Source organism: Penicillium daleae, assembly GCF_028827525.1.
Source record: "Penicillium daleae strain IBT 16125 chromosome Unknown utg000008l_segment0_segment0, whole genome shotgun sequence".
Lineage (NCBI taxonomy): Eukaryota > Fungi > Ascomycota > Eurotiomycetes > Eurotiales > Aspergillaceae > Penicillium > Penicillium daleae.
Window position 1 is genome coordinate 6966296 of NW_026623156.1, and position 18479 is coordinate 6984774.

Here is an 18479-nt window from a genome sequence, read left to right on the forward strand (position 1 = left end):
TGTAAAGAAAAAGAATATACAAATAGCAGGACCAAGAGCGGTCCTGATGAAGAAGTAAAAGGGGGTCGTCAAATAGCAAGAAAAGCCAACGTGAGAATGGGAGGACACAGACGCAAAACCCTATCACAAATAATCATATCAGGGCCCAAGATGCAAATGCTATCAACGAACATAAAGTGGGTATAGGATGCATGTCGTCCTGTTTCATCTCCATGGGTTCAGCCGAACCAGACCAACGTAAGCTGACATGACATACCTCCTGATGCATGAGAATAAAGCAAACCAAAAGAAGTAAGAAATCAGAGCAATTATGATTACACGAGGAAGGGGGGTAAAGGGGGTAATTGGGAAGGGGCATGTGATGGCGTGGAGAAATAATTATGGACATGGCAGAGGGGCCTCATATAAAGGGAAACAGCCGGCTTATTTGCTCCTCTGTTGCTGGTCAGTATATTTTTCCTGATTAGTGCCGGCATGATTGGCAGCATCTTTAACTCACAAGGCTCGTCGCAGCTGCCGCCGTGGCGAGGTCTGGCTTCCCACTGATACTGCGTGCCGAGGCACGAGGCAACCCAGTCCCTGAGATAGTGGTAGTGTTTGACCCTCGCTTAGCGGGGCTAGATGGCGGCAGACCGGTGACCGTTGAGTGCCGTTTTCCGCTGGAGCCCTTGACCGGGGAACTGCCCGAAATATCGCGAGTGCGAGCACTCTTCAGGGTACCACCAGGAGGCTCGGGAAGCGGGCGTGCATTGGACGTTGTAGCCGATCGCTTGGAAGGAGACGCGACAGCAGCATACATCCGCGGCCGAGTAGACAATTTGACTCCGGTGATGAACTCGTGTTTCAAGGCGTCATGGGGGGTGAGTCGACGAGTAGGGTCCCAGCGGAGACAACGAGAGAGGAAGTCTAAGAAGGCTTCGTCATCGCACTTGAGAACTTGACGAATGTCCTTAGAGCTTGGACGGCGACGGCGTCCTTTGGACGAAACAGTCAAGCGCGGTTTCCCGAGAGAATCGAAGAACAACTTCTTGCGAGTGCTCTTCTCGATCAAATGCTTCTCGGGAGGACCAAATACTTCCATAATACAGGCCAGCTGTTCCTGTTCGTTCTCACCAGGGAAGATGGGATAACCAGTGAGCAGTTCGGCCAGAATACAGCCCAAGCTCCACATGTCGATGGGCATGCCGTATGACATTCCGAGAATGACTTCCGGAGAGCGATAGAAACGACTCTGGATGTATGTATAGACCTTTTCATTCTCAAAGCAACTTGACCCAAAGTCGATAACTCGAATCTCCGAGTTCAGCGGGTGAACAAGAAGAATATTCTCAGGTTTCAGATCGCAGTGAATGACCTTCTTGGCGTGCAAAAGAACCAGACTGCTGAGCATCTGTTTGGTGAAACGGCGAATAAGCTTGAGCGAGAATCCGCGGAAGTCGTGTGCCTTGATGAACTCGTAGAGATTCATGCCCAAAAGTTCGGTTGAGATGCACAGGTGGCCGCGGAAGTAGAAACTTTGATCGAACGCGACCACACTATGCCGGCGTTCGGAATCCCAGTCCTTGAGCTTCTTGAGGAGGTTGACCTCGATGAGAGCTTGCTGGTGGAAACGCTTCTTGTTGCGAATGATCTTGACAGCGACCAAAGCGCCGGTTTTGTGGTCGACGCAGCGCACGACTTGTCCGAAACTTCCCTTGCCTAGGACATCCACAACTTCGTAGCGATAGGAGAGATGGTCACCTATTACAATGTTATAGTCACCACGATCGTCGTCATAGCCAAAGTTCGCAGCGCCCGAGTGCAGATCTCCAACATGCTTCTTCGCATTTTGCTTGCCGCAGAAGAAGATGTCACGGTAGTCAATGATCTCACCACGCTCAAAGATGTTCAAGTTTGCCATCTTAAGCGCCTGAGCGGGACTAACGCGATCCTTTGGCCCTGCCTTGCGACGTAGTTCATCCAATTGCCTGGCCGCTGTCTCAAAGTCCTTTCTCTTCGCGCCCAGACGCCTCATTTCTTCATCTGCGATGACTGTATCTGCGTCGACGCTAGCATCAGCAGTGCGCGAAGTGGCCGCCGCGCTAGATCGAGCAGTGTTGATAATCTTGTGTACAGAGGACACATAGTTGTTAGTGGCACGGTTGTGAGAATGGTCGCTGCTCATGGATTCATTGGTAGTGGTATGCTCAAGGGGAAGGCTCCGATCGCTGCTCACACTTGGCTTCCGAGGAGCAGCCTGTTTTGTGATACTGGAGACGGAGGACTGGCGCCGAGGCTTGAGATAGGAAGTTTTCGTAACAGGGCTGGTCGAGGTCACGGAAGAAAAATTGTTCCATGTTGCAGAAGCCGGAAGCTTCGGTGGTGGCATGTTATCGTACTTGGAGCGGTCGGTATCAGCTTCAGACGAAAGATTTGCTTTGGAATTGCTGCGGAGTCTAGCCACATTGATCCGATCTTTTAGAGTAGAGGCCGGCACCACAGTGGTACTTTCAGGCTCAGATGGTGTCGAGATCTGGCTAAGTCTTTCGGAAGCTGGTGCGAAAATGGCACTCTGCGTCTGAGGTCGAGGCCCAGTAAGTTTGTAGGACTGGGATACTCGGTTGGAGTAATCGCCGCTTGCCTGGTGACGGAGAGCATTGAACTCGGAGCCGGATTTGGGGAGCGTATACGAAGCGTATGGTGAGATGTTGCGAGTACCATTGGGCGTATCTGTAGGGCCAAAGGCACTGGTGCTGCTGGCCGTGCGCAGTCCTGCTGTGGAGATGGAGCTAAGCGCAAAGTGCGACGTGCTGCTGCGAACTTGGGTGGCTGGGCCCTTGTCATCCTCATCACGATACCAAAAGTTGGCCTTGGAGGCAGTCATAGGAGTACTTGGTGTCTTGGACAAGACCTGGTTGGAAGGGGTGTGAGCCTTCCTCTCCTCGGCCTCTCTGTCCCTCAATGCCTCAATCTTCGTTGTCATTGGAGTCCCCAGAGGAAGCAAGTTGAGAGGGGGCAGCTTCAATGGCTGCAGACCCTTGCGACCCAGCACTGTGGAAGTTCGCGTCCGTGACTCTGGGGTTTTCGTCACCCGGCCATTAGTGATGTCAGCATTGTCGCCTCCATTCATACCAAGACTGCCGTGGGCATCGGAATCTGAGTCTCGTGCAATGTTGAGGAGGCTGATATCGACCGGCAAGCTTGACTTTCTCGGCGCAGGAAAGACTGGCGCATCAAGCTCGCCCTTGGGAGACTCGTATGCCTTAGGGATTGCGGGAACAGGAGGTACCTCTTCTTCCGAATCCTTTGTAGTTTGCTCCGTACGTGGCTTGGGAGTTGGTAGACGTGATGACGAGAAATTCTGAGACAGACGAGGTTGGAGCGAACTCCCAGAATTCCGAACAGAGTTGTAGCTAGTGTTTGATGACAATGACAGTCCAGAGCTATACGACTTGCGGTTCGGATCAGGAGTAGTTCGGTTAGAGGAAGGGGTGACGCTTTTCCTCGGAATAAATGATGGAGATTGATTTGTAGATATGGGTCGGGTGGGAAGAGGCTCCGTCTGCGTGGGAGGAGTGTGTGGCATAGGTGGTGCTGGAGGCGCGATTGACATTCGTTTCATGCGTCGTGCATCTGTAGGACTGATGGTGCGGGCGCCCAAGCCGGTCGCGTGCGGCATGGTAGACATGCGCTTGGAGGATGAGGAGGGTGTCGTGTTCACGCCATTAAGTCCAGTGGAGTTCTTGACTGGCGTACGAACCGCATTGGTCGATGAAGACCTTGTATGATCCGTGGACTTAGCTGCCGTCAAGAATGTACTGCGTGGCTCGCGCGGAGATGGTTGGAAAGATTTGGCCTTTAGACTTCGGACCGACGACGGAACTTTAGGCTCATCTTGAACTTGGTCCGGTTGTTGTGCCCGCGGGCGAAGGAAGTTGTTCGCATCCATTCGCGTTGTGTCCACGCTGACTTTACGAGCGCTGAGACTAGCGCGCCTAGCCGACGCATTGGTGGGCGCGAAGGCACCTGAGCTTATAGACTTGCGGGAGCCTCGCGTGCTGGCGGCAGTCGCGGCGGAGGTTTGGGCAAGACTTTGGCGGCGGCTACGGGAATTGGCGGAGGCCATTGATAGCCCTGAGTTTGTAGGAGTCTGACCATTTAAGCGGTGGACTTCGCTCTTCCGGCGAGATGCAGGTCCCTTGGCCCGCTCCGAGGTAGTGCTCTCATAGCTGTGAGCCGTCCAGGAGCTGTTTATAGACAACCCAGAGTCCCGATTTTCTGATCCCGCACCGCCGTTACCAGGCATGGGGAAATGATTGAGACTGGGCTCAGCCATGATGCTGTTGTGGAAGTCATCGAAGCTGATCGGGGCCAGAAATTCCCCTTTCTCCGCTGGAGGGGTTTGGCTGGGCTCCGCTTTCGACAGGTTGCCCACACTCGTAGATCGGAGATTATAACCCACTGTCGCATCGTTTGTGGAATCGATTGAAGAACTCTCGGAGTGGAAGTAGGGGGCAGAGGGTTTGCTATGAATCATGGGTGGTTAGCTTTTGGTGATTGTGGTTATCCCCAAGTCAACTCTGTAGTCCGGGCGAGAAAGGGGGAGGGGTTGAAGGATATTGAAAAGTGGCGCTTACTTCCCACGCGAAGCATCCTGTGGGCGAGGCCCCTGAGGAGCCTTTGGACCTCTGATGGACAATCTTCTCCTTCCCATTTCCCCTGAGCGCGGGCCTGCAATGCCTCTCGAAGACTGCGAATCGAAATTGGTGGAGGGATTCATATGGAAAGTAGTAGAGGCGGCCTTTTGCAGGCGTCTACGGGCGGGAGTTTCTGCTGTAACGAATCTTGTCAGCTGTATATACCTCAATGCGCCCAAGAGGGATGATCTCCTTACCTCCAGAGCCCGAATCGTCGTGTCTAGACGGATTGGACCCCCGAGATTGGGTTGACCCCGTTGGACCCCTCCCCGTGGTCTGCGCCGGTTTGGTCGGCATTGTCCAAGAATCCATTTGGGCCGTAGAAAAGTCGGACTCGCGTCGAATTGACCGCCCACTTAGAGACGAAACCCAGACGTGTCAGGGTCCGACGGCAATGGCATTCAGGAGAAAGCTGGCGTCCTCGACGATCAAGAAAAAGGAAGAGCCGTAAGCACTGTCGCGCGACCCGTCGAGAGGCGGCTACCGGTCCATTTCGGGAGCAAAGCGAGAAGAATGGCCGATGAGCGGTGCCAGGAGAAGGTAATGGTGGGCTGTTATTTTTTGTGCTTAGGCTCAGCAACTGGGGAAATAATTTCGGCGTAGCTTTCCTTGTCCTGTTGCTGGGGCAGGAGCACAAGGCGGTCGCGATGGATACTATGGGGATCCACCGCCAACAAAACACCAACAAAGGAGACTGTAGATGAAATGCTGCAAATGATGAAAAAGAAGAAGAAGAAGAGGGAAAGCGAGTTCAAAGTAGAGGGAGAGTGAGGGGACAAGAGGAAAAGAATAAACATGCCGCTCTCGACTGTCCCAAGTCCAAACTTCCCCTGATTGCGGACTGCATGCCTTTACCATACCATACCAGAGTTACCAGCATTTTTCCTGCCATCACAGTCCCGCTGGCGATGATCTGACCATACGCGGTACCGCCCACCCCCAGAAAAGGACCGTTGCCCGATTCAGCAGGCATCGACAGAGCACATGTGCTTCGACTGCTCGCCGGTCTTCTTCGGCTGCCTCTCCCCCGGCTCTTCCTCTTCTACTCTTCTGTTGCTCTCACTCTGACCGTCTACCTATAGACCATGGTGGTCTTTTTCCAGCATGGATGAATATACCCCGGACGCCCTGGTGAACCGTGACGATCCTGTTCCCATGATGGACTTGAAGAAGCCGAGGCGCGAGAGGAGCGGCTCTCCAGACAGCGCACATTCGCGATCATCGTCGCAGTCGAAGAACTCTATCCGAGACAGATTATTTTCCAAGTAATTTACTCCCTTATCCAGACTGGTCTTCTATAATGGTGATACGCTGGTTTTCTAACCGTGGCAATCCTAGACTTCTACAACAAATCATCCCCACCGACGACGAGGATGATGGGACCGAGGACAGGTCCTTTGTGGCATCTCCCAAGCGGCCACCCTTCAGCCTGCCGACGATGTCTAACAACTTCCGCCGGTTTAATGCCAGGTGAGCAGAAAGCCGAGACATTGATACATTGATCACTGGACTGCTTGACCGGGGAAAGCTAACCCATGTTGTATAGAATCGGCGTAGTGTTTCTCTTCCAGACTCGAGTTGAACGTCTGCTCAGTTGGGAAACACCTACCCACACTATTTCTTTTTTATTTGTCTATTCTTTCATCTGCTTGGATCCCCATCTGGTCCTCATTCTACCCCTGGTGGTTCTTCTTCTGTTTATCATGGTGCCGGCGTTTATAACTCGCCATCCTCCACCACCTTCTACATCCACCTCTAGTATCATTCCATACTACTCCTACGAAGGACCGGCACTAGCTCCAGCAAAGACGATAAAGCCAGCCTCGGAGACCTCGAAGGATTTCTTCCGCAACATGCGAGATCTCCAGAATGTCATGGCAGACTTCTCAGATGCTCATGATGCAGTCATCGGCATAGTTGCCCCACTGACGAATTTTTCCAACGAAAAGCTATCCTCGACCATCTTCCTTGGAGGTACAGTTGCTACAGCGGTGATGTTCCTCATGGCGCATCTTTTGCCTCTGAAGTTGATCATGCTTGCTAGTGGGAATGCGGCTGTTCTATCCATCAATCCCAAAGTGCAGAGTTTTGTCAAGGGTTTAATGGAGGATGTGGGTGGTGGGTTATCGGACTTGGACTCGACAGCTGGCGACGATGAGGAGGGCGGATTTGGAGCCGCAATCCCCAAGGACCCCTCCGTAGCAATGTCTGCATTGGAGCAGTTGGCAGAAATATCACTTGACACCGACCCTGAAGAGCGCGAAGTTGAGATCTTCGAGCTCCAACATCGAGCGTCGGGGACTTCAGAGTCTGGGTGGGAGAATTTCCTTTTCAGCCCGCAGCCATATGACCCTTTGTCGCCCTCACGCATCGCTGGAGACCGGCCTCGTGGATGCCGATTCTTTGATGACGTACAGGCTCCGTCTGGTTGGAGATGGAAGAGCAAGAAGTGGGAGCTCGACTTGGACTGTCGAGAGTGGGTCGTCGAGCGTATGATTACGGGTGTTGGATTTGAGCTCCCCGGGGTTACCCCCGATGGCCATGCCATCATTGACCAAGTCGGTGGCTGGGTGTGGGATCTCCCCTCCTCTGAGCAATCTGTTACACGAGAAGAAGATGACGAGGAAGTGACTCCGATGGCGTACGGTGATCTGGATATGTCGACCCCTACGTCCAAATCAAAAGGTGCCTCGCCGCCCAAGGGCAAGCAGCGGGCAAAGGCGCCTGGAGATTGGGAGGAAGCAGCCTCTGCTTCCTTTGGAGTAGGAGAATGGCGACGCCGGCGGTGGGTGCGAATTGTGCAGCGCAAGAATGTCCCACCAGCGGGAACTGTCACTGTTACATATTCGACGCTGGGCCAGAATTGAATGTACGACCACTTTACGATACCAAGATTTCCATGAAGAGATGTATATAGTAGACACCGATTGCTCTGATATCTGCTCCGTTTGAAGGAATTATACACTGTTCAAGTACATCCTCGAGAATATGTATAGAAAGAGGTACTTTTTATAACCACCGCCACAAGAAAATTGTGGCCAAAAAAAATCAAAACGCCGAACTCGCCCTAACCAAATGCTGAAAATGAAACGACTTCCTCGATATCATGCCTGGCTCTTCTTCCACTTATTGATTCTCCTCCGGATATCGCCCCCAGTCTGTTGCATGGGGTTCAGCTTGCGGTCACGGACCATAGCCGAGATATTATCCCCGTGCTTCTCAATCAACTGCGAGATCCATTCTCCCTCGCGGCTGCTCTGATGCCGCGGCTTCTTGGCCTTTTCGCCCTGTCCCTCCAAATCAGCCTGGCGCTCCAACTGCTGAACAACCCTGGAGCCGGAGATAACCCGGGAAGGGGCGTCTTCGTTGTCTGATAGGTCGTTCAGAGGGTCGTTGAGCGGGTTATCGCGCCGCCGCTTCTGGCCTGCAACTTCGATCTCGTCGTAGTCGTGAATCACTCGCAGAATCTTGCCAGTCTCGGGATCGCGCTCGACCTTTGTTTCGCCCAGATCGATCTGTGCGGCTGCAGTAGCGCTGCCGTTGATGTGGAGCGAGTTCGACTTCTCTTGCAAGTCGTTGCGTCCGGGGATTCGTTCTTTACCGCCGGTGGGAGCGTTAAGCTTGTGCAGCAGACCGAGATTCTTGTAGTTTTGCGTAAGGGTCAAGTTGCGATCCCTAGGGGAAAACAATGTTAGCGCATGCGACCATGGATTAAGCCTTTTTCTTCGAGGTTGTCTCCCGCATACCAGTTTTGGGCGATGATGGCGTTGCCCAGCACATTGATCTTCTTGTTGCCGCTCTTCAGGCGGTTGTTCTTGGCCTTGGCCTTGGAGAGGCCAGAGCGAGCCTTCTTCTTCTGCAGGATCTTGCCCATCTTTGCAACTGTTGATGTGGATGGTTGGTCGGAAAAATTGTAGAATTATCAGTATCAGGCGTTATCGAAACTTTTTTGTGTTTGCATCATCGTCGGTGCTTGGGTCTTGGCATGTTTGTCCCAGGGTCCGATAAAGTGATCAGTGGTCCGACCACGGCGATAAGCGGCACTTTGAACACGCGGGCTGTTTATTCCCTTGTTGTCACTCTGCTGCTGCGGTCTATTCTTTCACCAATGGCTTCGCGGTTCATGCCCTCGCGCCGCACGGGCTTTGCGCTTGTTGCTGGGTGTCTTCTGTTCTCAGCGCTGGCTGCTGCCACTGCTCATCCAGGTGACTTGTCTGTTGGTGAGATTGAGGAGCAATTGCAGGTAATACATCACGAGCTGGGGTCGATTTGAGCTTGTACATCCTTTTACGCCCCCATTGCAGCTGTTGACACTTGGATTTAGAATTGTCCTTTGGTTGAAGCTCTCAATGAGCACAAGAGAGCTTCTGCGCCGGAGGCTGCGAGTCTGACTTCGAAGATCTTCGCCGTGCTGTTCCCTGGAAGCCCAGCTGTGAACTCTCTCCTGGCCACGTTGTATATCTCCGGACCCCCTAGTATGTCTCCTTGGTCGTCGACTACTCCTGCAGATAAAATGAAGGCTATTCTCACCATATCCTCTTCGTAACGATAGATTTCCTCCTGGCATTATGCCCTCCCAACATTGACCCCGCCTCGCTGTCAATCATGGTCGCCTTTGCCGTCGGAGGTCTGCTTGGTGACACCCTGTTCCACCTGCTGCCAGAGATCTTCCTTGGAGAAGACTCCCCGGACCATGTGAGCTTTATCATGGTTGAACCGAACAAGAACCTCCTCCTTGGTCTGGGCATCATGGTTGGCTTCTTCACGTTTGTCGCAATGGACAAGGCTCTCCGCATCGCCACGGGCGGCGAGGGCGGCCACGACCACTCCCACGGCCATTCTCATGCAGACACGACAGTCGCAAGCACAACTAGCTCTGAATCTAATGGCAAGACCAGCGGCGAGCTGAAGCAGCGCAAATCTAACAAGTCTGGACAGGAGGTCTCAGAAGCCTCAGCGCCAGAGAAGGAGATCAATCCTAGCGTCAAGCTGGGCGGATATCTCAACCTCATTGCAGACTTCACCCACAACATCACCGACGGTCTCGCCCTGTCATCATCCTTCTATGCCTCACCCACCATCGGCGCAACTACCACTGTCGCCGTGTTCTTCCACGAAATCCCCCACGAAGTCGGCGACTTTGCCCTCCTCATTCAGTCTGGTTTCTCCAAGCGCAAGGCGATGGGTGCGCAGTTCGTCACGGCCGTGGGTGCATTCTTGGGAACCTTCATTGGTATCGCTGTTCAGGAGTTTGGCGGTAACAGCGCCGGCTCGGAGGCTGGCCCTAGCGCTGGACTGTGGGGTACCAGCCTTCAATGGGGTGATATGTTGCTTCCCTTCACTGCGGGAACATTCTTGTATGTTGGTACTGTTGCTGTTATCCCCGAGCTGTTGGAGACTGGTAAAGATAAGGGTGCCGAAATTCGGAAGACTATTGTCCAGTTCTTGGCTGTTGCTGTTGGTGCGGGCATTATGCTTTTGTGAGTCTACAGTCCCCTCTTCTGACAAGTGTCTTTACTGACTAAGTGATAGGATCTCTTGGGATTGAGATAGTTGCGATGTGTTGGAGTCTTATACAACTACTCCAAATGGTAATGGGTATAGTTTTGCTCCATTGTATGGGGTAAAAATAGTAGAATTTAGCCCCGGTCTTGGCGTTTGATATTTAGAGCTTGGCATTGTAACTTGAGCCTTAATCTATAGTATCTCAATGTACCAATCATCTGAACAGATGGCATTTCTCAATCGTGCATCTATCGATCCAAAGGTTCACACCCATCTAGCTGATTTGACGCAGACCACCATTGTAACCAGTGGCCCCACAACCAGCCCAAGAAAAGACTCCTAACGCCACATCAAAAACTGCCCTGGAAAAAACTTCCCAACCAAGTCCAATGCCAAGTCTGTCCTCACACGAGAAAGGACATTGAGATTCAGGTGCCCCTCGGGCAAGATATTCAACGAAGTACGCGGGAAAAGACTTTCAAGAAAGACAGATCGAGAAAATAAGATAAAAGAAAAACAAAGAATCCTGCGAGAAAACAAAGATGCCGCGGAATGTAGTGTTTGATGTAAGAGGCACGTCTCCTCCTTGCTAGCAAAGACGAATAAAAGACGCAGATCATGCGCACAGCGCTCAATAACAAGCATTGCATGTTGAAACGTTGTTATAAAAGTCGGAACTGAGGCCCCAATTACTCATTATAATGATAGACCTGGAGTCTAGCGTCAGCAAGCAACATCCTCGACAAAATCCCGTGAGAAAGAATACATACGAAATAATCCGGCAGTCCAGAGACGGCATACCCCAACCGCTTAGCCATCTTCGAAAAGCCCTCCGTCTCGACAAGATGGAAGAACGGGAAAGCGGGGAACATGGCACCGTCGCGGTGAACGTCTGCTTTAACCATGAGCGCGGTACCGCCGACACCATCCAGCGCGACCGTACGGTGCGGATCTAGGGCACTGAAATTAGGCAAGTAGGCCATTAGCGTGCGGTAGGTAGGCATCTCCGCATAACCTTCCAGCAGGATCTCGTCGGGACCCATCTGCGCAGCTAGATCTTGAGCTGTCTCGCTATCAATCCACGAGTTATAGTCGTACGGCCTGATATCCCATTTCTTGGAATTCGAGTCATAGTATCGTTGGTAGCAGTTCGGTACGATAACGGGTTGATTGTGTTTTGTAAGATCCTGGATGAGAGTCGAGGGTGTCTCGACGATGTCCCCGTCCAGCCAGAGAACCCACGAGGTACTCGGCCCCATTGTGGTGAAGACGAGACTATTACGAGCGCGACTCATGGACTCGCGGCGCTCTTTTTGCGCGGACATTTTGTGCCGGACTTTCTCGTCCTGCGATTGGAGGGGCGGCTCGAAGTCCTGGCGGAGAATGGTTATGCTTGCGAAGCGGTTATCGATGGGTCCTGATTGCGTCGTGTGGATGGCCTTTTCTAGCGCGGCGACTGCGGCGTTTCCGTCTTTCGTCTTGGGTGCGATGAAGCCCAGCGAGATCAACTCGTGTGGGTAGCTCAGTTTGACCAGGTTATCCCAGTATCCTTGGTAGAAGCGGGCTAGCGGGGTGAGGATGAGGATCCGCTCGCGGTTGGCTATTGCGTTGCCCGAACTGGTCAGGTTGTTGAGGTTATAGTGGACGACTGGCGGGGCAGCCTGAAGGCCATTGCTGCGCACAGCCTGGGACTTGAGGAAGGGCTTTGTTGGTGGGGAGAGAGGATGTTCGGCAGCGTCTTCCTGGCGATGTTGCGAGGACACGGCGGATGCGGATGCGGAGACGGAGGGCGTGGAAGGTGATAGCATGAAAACAATGAAGCCAAAGGCAAGCAGGGCAGCCAACACGAGGCTGATGGGACTCGTACGGCGCATCGAGCGTGCGACGGCCATGGCCGTTCACCTTCCAATTGCAATATGGCGAGGTTGAAGTTACAGGCAGGGTGGACAGGTTGTAGAAATGCGGGAGCTCAGATCTGAAACGGCGATCAGCGCGCCCGTCGTGGCCTCAGGCAGCCAGGTGCGGTCTTAGCGGACGATCTCAATTCTTCGGTCCACGTAGTATCCTGGTATCAAGTGGATAATTGGTTGACTTTCCTTGTCGACACGGACGGTCTGGTCCGGACTCCGAAGGAATTGCGCTTGAATATGGAGATTTGAAGAAGAGAAAACTTCATTGAAGATGATCTCTTGTTTTCGAGTCTTTTGATTTTTACAGGGCCGGAAAGAGAACTATGCCCAGGACTGGGCTTTACCTATGCAACTCCTTAATCGGTAGCCCCGCTCTAAACAGCAATAATCTCGAAAACAATGGAGCTGGCCCAATCGCTAGATTGCATGGCATATTGGCAACCCGTTTCTCTGGAGGTCTTACTGCGGAATGCCCGAAACAGCTGCCTGAAGAAGCCCCGTCTACCGAAAGCGGCCTGTCAACATTTCACATTCCTGAGCTCGGATAACCTCGGTGTAAGCCGCCGGAGGTATGAACTCGGTGACAAATTCGTAGACGGGTAAGATTATCGGAAAAATGAGTATTCAATTGATGAGATGAGTTTCCTTCCGCATCCCATATGCTTCCCTTATGTATCAACCCGTTTGATATGTATATGTACAAGGTCATTGATTGAAGATGTAAGCAGTCCTAATATAACCGCTTTTCTTCATGGCAAGGTACGCATCACGCCTTCGAATGCAACCAAAGCCATAGCATTCGCCGGGAACGCCCTCAGGAAACACGGCACAAATCCCCGCCAGTACCCTCTCCACCCACGCTCCCTCAACACAGCCCGTGCAGCTTCCTTCCAGCTGTGGAACTGTCTTTGTCCATCGTTGAGGGCGCCGCCCATCGGGTCTGTCATCAGGCGCTGCTTCACCACGTCGGAGGGGTATGATGTGAGCCAGAAGATCTGGGCTGAGATACCGCCGGCCCAGAAATTGATTAGGGGCGCAGACATGTTGGTGTTGTTGGTCATGAATCGAGTGAGGACGTCGTAGGAGCCCCACCAGAAGAAGAAAAAGGAGCGGAAGAACATTGTGGCGAAGAGGCCGCGGTATACACCACGGATTCCATGTGTGCGGAGCTAAATTGGCTTGTTAGCTTGTGAGGTTAGAGGGGAAAAGGGTTGATTGGAGGCGTACGAGTTTGCGCAGACAGTCGATTGGTCCGCTGTACATGCGCTTTGATTTATCCGCTGCGTATTGCACTTGTAATCGAGCCTTGATGTGCTCTACTGGAGCCGCAATGAAACTGACTGTCGTGCCAGCGAGGATACCTGCAATACCGTGGCCGAAGGAGGGGAGTGTTGTGAGATCGGTACTGCGAGAGAAGGGAATCCATTGGCGAAGATGGGGCTTCGAGAAGACGTTCTCGAGAAGGAGTCTTCGGTATAGTGTCAAAGATCCCAGCATTCTGTTCCACACGGGAATGATTAGCATCCCATATTCCACGTATTGCCCTATATCTGATTGTGGATATCATCCAAAGTATACTCACACAGAGTCCATCATCATCCATCCGACCAGCGGAGGTGAAGCGCCCTTGTATAATCCCCGCACACCTTCCTTGCGCACCGTTTGCAACGTACAATCCAAAGGTCCCCTAAAATGCGCATCCTTGCTAGTCTGCAAGCGAACTTTGACAGTATCGAATCTATCCACCAATACCAACGGTTATTACACGATCCAACTCGCAACAATGTAAAAAGCAGGGAGTAAACTCGAATGACGTACGGATGTCCAACTAAAAAGATTCAAAAACAATTAGCACTGGTAACAAAACGAGCCGTTGATCCCAAAAACTCCGAAGAAACTCACCACTCAGCTTCGCAATTCCTGAAAACACCCCCGCCACAAAGCCTTTGTAATTTGACTTGCTTGCCGCTACAGGCGCACTAGCAGTACTCCCACTCCCGCTCCCACTGCTTTTCTCCACACCTTTCGCAACCTGTTTCTCCGTCATGGTAGATGTTGCCAAACCCTCCAAGGGCGCCTGCGCCGATGACATCGTCCCTGGCCAACGCGTGCGTCAGCGGCGCCAAGCGTAGGCGGGAAAGTCGTATTCGCGCGTCGTAGCGCAGAGTCGCGGGATTTGTCGAGGTTCCGATAGACCGAGGTAGAGACGGGACGACGCCTGGTTTGGCCTGGCCTGGCCCTGGCACTTGGGATTTGCGAGAGGCTTGGGGAGCGTGGTTACGAGGGTTGTGCAGTACAAAGAAGTAATTGGAATTGAGTGAGAGTGAAGAGCGAGATCGGAAAGTCTTTAACGATCCACCTTCGAAGGGCCCCGCAACCGCAGGTGTTTTTTTCGGGGAGTGGGTGTCTTCCTCCGGGCTCCGCTTTGCGTAGACTGGACACTGGACGCCTCGGTCATCCATGAGGCAGCGATCGGGTGGGATCGATCGGTGATGTAGATTATTCTATGGGAATCTGTGATTCGTATGGAGGGCGGGATTTCGAAGGGATTTTCTTGGATTAGATCTCCATTTGATCTTCCTGCTTAGTTGGATCTGGGTTGGAGATTTCGAGATTGATGAGCTTGCCAAGGTTCGAGTCTACGGGCCTTGGTCTTGGCAATTCTCCCCGCAAATTTCTTCTTCTACAGTAGAAGAGGATGGGCACGAATGAGGAAAAAGGAAAATAAGGAGGGGATTGGCAAATCATATTCGAGAACGATAACCATGAGAACGGTTTGCTATGACCACTGCGTCCTGCATCGTCAATTCCGTCAATTTCAAGCCATTCCATCAAATTCAATCCACACGAAATATAAAGAATACGGAGAAGGAAATGGAAATTGGTTCAACTTGAAGGTCGCAGAAGCCCTCAAAAATGTATTGGAATTCAAGAACAATAATGAGTGGTCTGGAACTGGAATGCTTACCGCCGAACTGTGGACCAGCGGGGGGTATAGATATATGCTGTCGTAATGCAAAAGGAACAACCTGAAACACAAAACTCTGGTCTGGTCTGGAATAATATTAAGTGGGGGAAAAACGGGCAGAAGAAAAAAAAGAAAGAAAGGGAATCCCACGCATATCCCATGCGCAGAAGTTTCACCCCGGGGCGCTCTTAGGTCTTGATTTTCATGCCCAGAACACCATAAAGCAAAGAAAACATAAGAATAGAATCAAGAAAAGAAGGTCCAATGGAAACACCGGTTCTGATGCAGGAGCAGAAAGAGCAGCCGTAGCCGTAGTCATAGTCGCAGTCGCGAGATATGTCATACAACTGGACGAAGGAAGAGCCAATCCCATCATCGGCCTTTGGCAGACAAGCGGTTCTTCTGCCGCGCCTTCTCATTCTCGCGCGCGATCAGCTTCTCCACCAGATCCGGCGACGGACCCGAGTGCTGACCTGCAGCATCACGGGAGCCATGCCCGGCGGTACCGGCATTACCGGCAGCGAGGTAGTCCGCGGATTCGAGAGCCAGCGGCGTGACAGGACCCGGACTGCGAAGAGGATCAAGGCGCGGCGCGGACGGACTTTGCGTAGAGCCGTCCAGCAGGTCCCGGTACTGCCATTTGATGTCGCGTGACCCGGATGCCGTGCGGTAATTTTGTTGCCGGGATTGCCGGGGAGACGGCGGCTGGCCGGTTAATGTGTGGCCACCCGTGCTGGACTGGTAGACAGCTGGGTGAAAGCGAGGGAGGCTGCCGAGGTGGAAGCCTGGCATGGCTTTGGCTGGGTTTTGGGTGCGCGAGCGTGAGGGTTGTGGGGAACTTGGGCGACGCGGGGACATGGTGGGTGAACCAACGGGCGAGTAGAAGGGGGAATGATCGGCGCGCATTCTGGGGGGAGAGAAAGGAGGACGGTGATGCCGGGTCGAACGGGTTGACCCAGGCGGCGAGCGGAGGTGTCTGGATCGAGCGGATAGAGAGGCACGCTCCCAGTCTTCGAGGTAGTCGTCGTGATCGAAGCGGCCTGTCAGCGGTGTGACGGGAAGATGGTCGTCGTACTCGAGGCCGTGGGGACGCCGAGGGATTGGAATGGGCCGGGTTGACGAGGCAGAGAGGGTGAGAGAGTCCAAGGCGTCGATGGGAATTGATTCCGATCGACGTGAGCGTCGCAGGTGGTGAGGAGGGGTGGGCGGGTTATAAGTGGAGGAGGTGGCCGTCAAATCCCGTAGGGAGGACAGGGAGACCGGAGTGGGGTAGCCGTGCTTGAGGATCAGATGCTCGAGATGGTCGCGGGGCCGGGACGAGGACGAACGAGAGCGCGATTTCGAGGAGAGGCCTAAGAGGAAGGAGGATCAGACATGGAATGAGAGGAATGAGAGGTGACGGAATGTCACACGTGTCGGATTGTGGAATGTATCAGGATGAATTGGGCCAAGGGGAAAGGAGGGGGGCACGGCAAACACCATTTATTGGTAGACCACCGACGTATCAAGAGATGATAGGCGGGTATTGACTGTAGAAGAGACATTGGGTGATGGAAGGGTGGGGAGTATATCACTCATCGACGGGCAATGTGTGGAATATAGGGAAGAACCAAAGAACGAGACAAGATCACTTACTGTCGGAGTATGAGCTGCTGCTCAGCGAAGACGGATAAAAGGAGGACGAGGAGGAAGAGTAGGAAAAAGGAGGGGAGGCCGGATTTAATTGTTTGCGGCGCATTGTCTGGTCCTGGTCACCAAGTTACCATCAGGTTACTACCGTAGTTAGTGCGTGGACGCCTTGCGGGGGGTGGACTCCACTCCGGACACAGCGGCATGTCGTCATTTTTTTTTTTGTTTTTCAAAGGAGTTTTGGGGGGCACACCAAAAAAGAGGGAAATTAAACATCCTGGGACCCAGAATTCCAGGTCAAAGGGCGTTTGGATGGATCCTTTAGCGCATGCGAAAGGAATCATCCGGGCTCCACTGGGCGCCGCAATTCCACGGTTCCCAACGGATGGCATCGGGGTTCCTGGACTGGCCAAAGAAAGCGGGCACAAAAGAAAAGAAAGGAAAGGAAAAGAAAAGAAAAGAAAAAGAAAACATAACCTAGCACATACCATTGAGAGTGTCACCACTCGAGGATGGACGGTATAGGGTTTGGTATGATTGAGAGTCACCTATAGACTTCTCTCAAAAGATTTCTCTCTGTAAGATTCACCCGAGAGTATCGTCTGGTCCTCTGATTAGCCCGGCAGGAGTCTCCCTCCCGAGGCCCTGCTGATTCGCTGTGGACAGCATGCAGCGGATTTTGTAATCACGGCCACGATTCGAAGTCTGGCACAGGCTGGACCGAGTTTCAACGGAAATGGTGGACCTAGACTCGTTTGAAGCCAGTCTAGACCTTTTTGAAAGAGGACCCAGTCTCATTCAGAATCGAGCGGGTTATCGGCGGTTTATTCGATGCGCTCGAGGATCAGGTCGAAATACAGTAGAGTGAAGCTTCAGCGGACAGAAGAAGGAGGAAGGAGAACTCTAAGGTATGAGGGAACAGCTGGTTTATAAAAGCTCCAGCTGGCCAGGCACCTGTGAAACATGGGACTGACTGGCTTTATTTACTCTGCTTGTCGTGGGAGATACTAGTCCGAGGTGTAGCAAAGTCGATGATGTCCTCTCGGTAACTCTACGCCTTCTTGAGGTCCACTACCAGAGGTATATACCTCCACGCGGCGTCGCCTGGTGACCGGGCCCAAAGGTTCGTTCCAAGGCACAGCCCCGGCCCGAGTGTGCGTGGTTTTTCATATCACGTACCTGGGATGGGATCATCCACGTCAACCGATCTCCAGAGTGGTGGGCAGCGAGCAAACGGGCAAACTGGGGGCATGTCGATCTCCGAGGGACGGTCATGGGTGCCTGGTCATTTCTGTGAGTATTTGATGGAAAGAAGACTAGAGTACTAGGAAGGCCATCTGGAAATAGCAGTCAGAAGCAGTGCACTAGACATAAATCCCAAAATGATTAATATTTCTAATCCATAAAATGATAAATCTACATGATCGCTGCAAAAAGCATCGGGAAGAGTCAGGGATGTTCATCCCAACCAACCAGGACGTCTCACTAGCGGAGGCGATCAGCCGACACCCACACCTTCGGACCACCTTTAGAAACCTTCCCTCCTCTCCATCCACATTCACACCTATCAGCATCCCAGGAAGGAGGGTCCCAGTGCTTCTCAGTGGCTGAGATCGCTGACGAATGTCCTTCATTTTGACCACTTTTCACTTACCATCTCCAGCCGTTTGCTTTTGGTTCTTTGCTTTTTCGGGGGAATCAGATGGGGGGAGGGATGTCTCGGATGGGTGACTCCTCTGTCTTCCTTTTGGGAGGGGGTGACAACCGCCCGCCAGGAAAAGCTGGAAATAA

At 52.6% G+C, this 18479-nt stretch overlaps 7 protein-coding genes across 7 annotated transcripts; 2 read left to right on the forward strand and 5 right to left on the reverse strand.

The window, feature by feature from the left end:
* Positions 1-490: 490 nt before the first annotated feature.
* N7458_010998 (putative protein kinase) lies at positions 491-4973 on the reverse strand (the record flags this gene model as incomplete). The annotated part of the gene is made up of 3 exons (XM_056914380.1): positions 491-4505; positions 4617-4812; positions 4874-4973. 3 exons carry the CDS (start codon positions 4971-4973, stop codon positions 491-493), a joined length of 4311 nt encoding a protein of 1436 aa, XP_056763229.1.
* Positions 4974-5780: 807 nt separating this feature from the next.
* On the forward strand, positions 5781-7543 carry N7458_010999 (PEX28-32 family peroxisomal membrane protein; the record flags this gene model as incomplete). Its single annotated transcript, XM_056914381.1, has 3 exons — positions 5781-5941; positions 6015-6146; positions 6223-7543. 3 exons carry the CDS (start codon positions 5781-5783, stop codon positions 7541-7543), a joined length of 1614 nt encoding a protein of 537 aa, XP_056763230.1.
* A 237-nt stretch (positions 7544-7780) lies between these two features.
* N7458_011000 (nucleolar protein 16) lies at positions 7781-8550 on the reverse strand (the record flags this gene model as incomplete). Its single annotated transcript, XM_056914382.1, has 2 exons — positions 7781-8351; positions 8423-8550. The coding sequence occupies 2 exons, from the start codon at positions 8548-8550 to the stop codon at positions 7781-7783; spliced, it is 699 nt and encodes a 232-aa protein (XP_056763231.1).
* Positions 8551-8784: 234 nt separating this feature from the next.
* On the forward strand, positions 8785-10224 carry N7458_011001 (Zn(2+) transporter YKE4; the record flags this gene model as incomplete). Its single annotated transcript, XM_056914383.1, has 4 exons — positions 8785-8919; positions 9001-9151; positions 9229-10156; positions 10209-10224. 4 exons carry the CDS (start codon positions 8785-8787, stop codon positions 10222-10224), a joined length of 1230 nt encoding a protein of 409 aa, XP_056763232.1.
* Positions 10225-10870: 646 nt separating this feature from the next.
* On the reverse strand, positions 10871-12073 carry N7458_011002 (mannosyltransferase complex subunit MNN9; the record flags this gene model as incomplete). Its single annotated transcript, XM_056914384.1, has 2 exons — positions 10871-10891; positions 10952-12073. The coding sequence occupies 2 exons, from the start codon at positions 12071-12073 to the stop codon at positions 10871-10873; spliced, it is 1143 nt and encodes a 380-aa protein (XP_056763233.1).
* A 767-nt stretch (positions 12074-12840) lies between these two features.
* Positions 12841-14183, reverse strand: N7458_011003 (uncharacterized protein; the record flags this gene model as incomplete). The annotated part of the gene is made up of 5 exons (XM_056914385.1): positions 12841-13260; positions 13319-13589; positions 13674-13829; positions 13910-13919; positions 13994-14183. The coding sequence occupies 5 exons, from the start codon at positions 14181-14183 to the stop codon at positions 12841-12843; spliced, it is 1047 nt and encodes a 348-aa protein (XP_056763234.1).
* Positions 14184-15431: 1248 nt separating this feature from the next.
* N7458_011004 (uncharacterized protein) lies at positions 15432-16541 on the reverse strand (the record flags this gene model as incomplete). The annotated part of the gene is made up of 2 exons (XM_056914386.1): positions 15432-16411; positions 16472-16541. The coding sequence occupies 2 exons, from the start codon at positions 16539-16541 to the stop codon at positions 15432-15434; spliced, it is 1050 nt and encodes a 349-aa protein (XP_056763235.1).
* Between the last annotated feature and the right edge of the window lie 1938 nt (positions 16542-18479).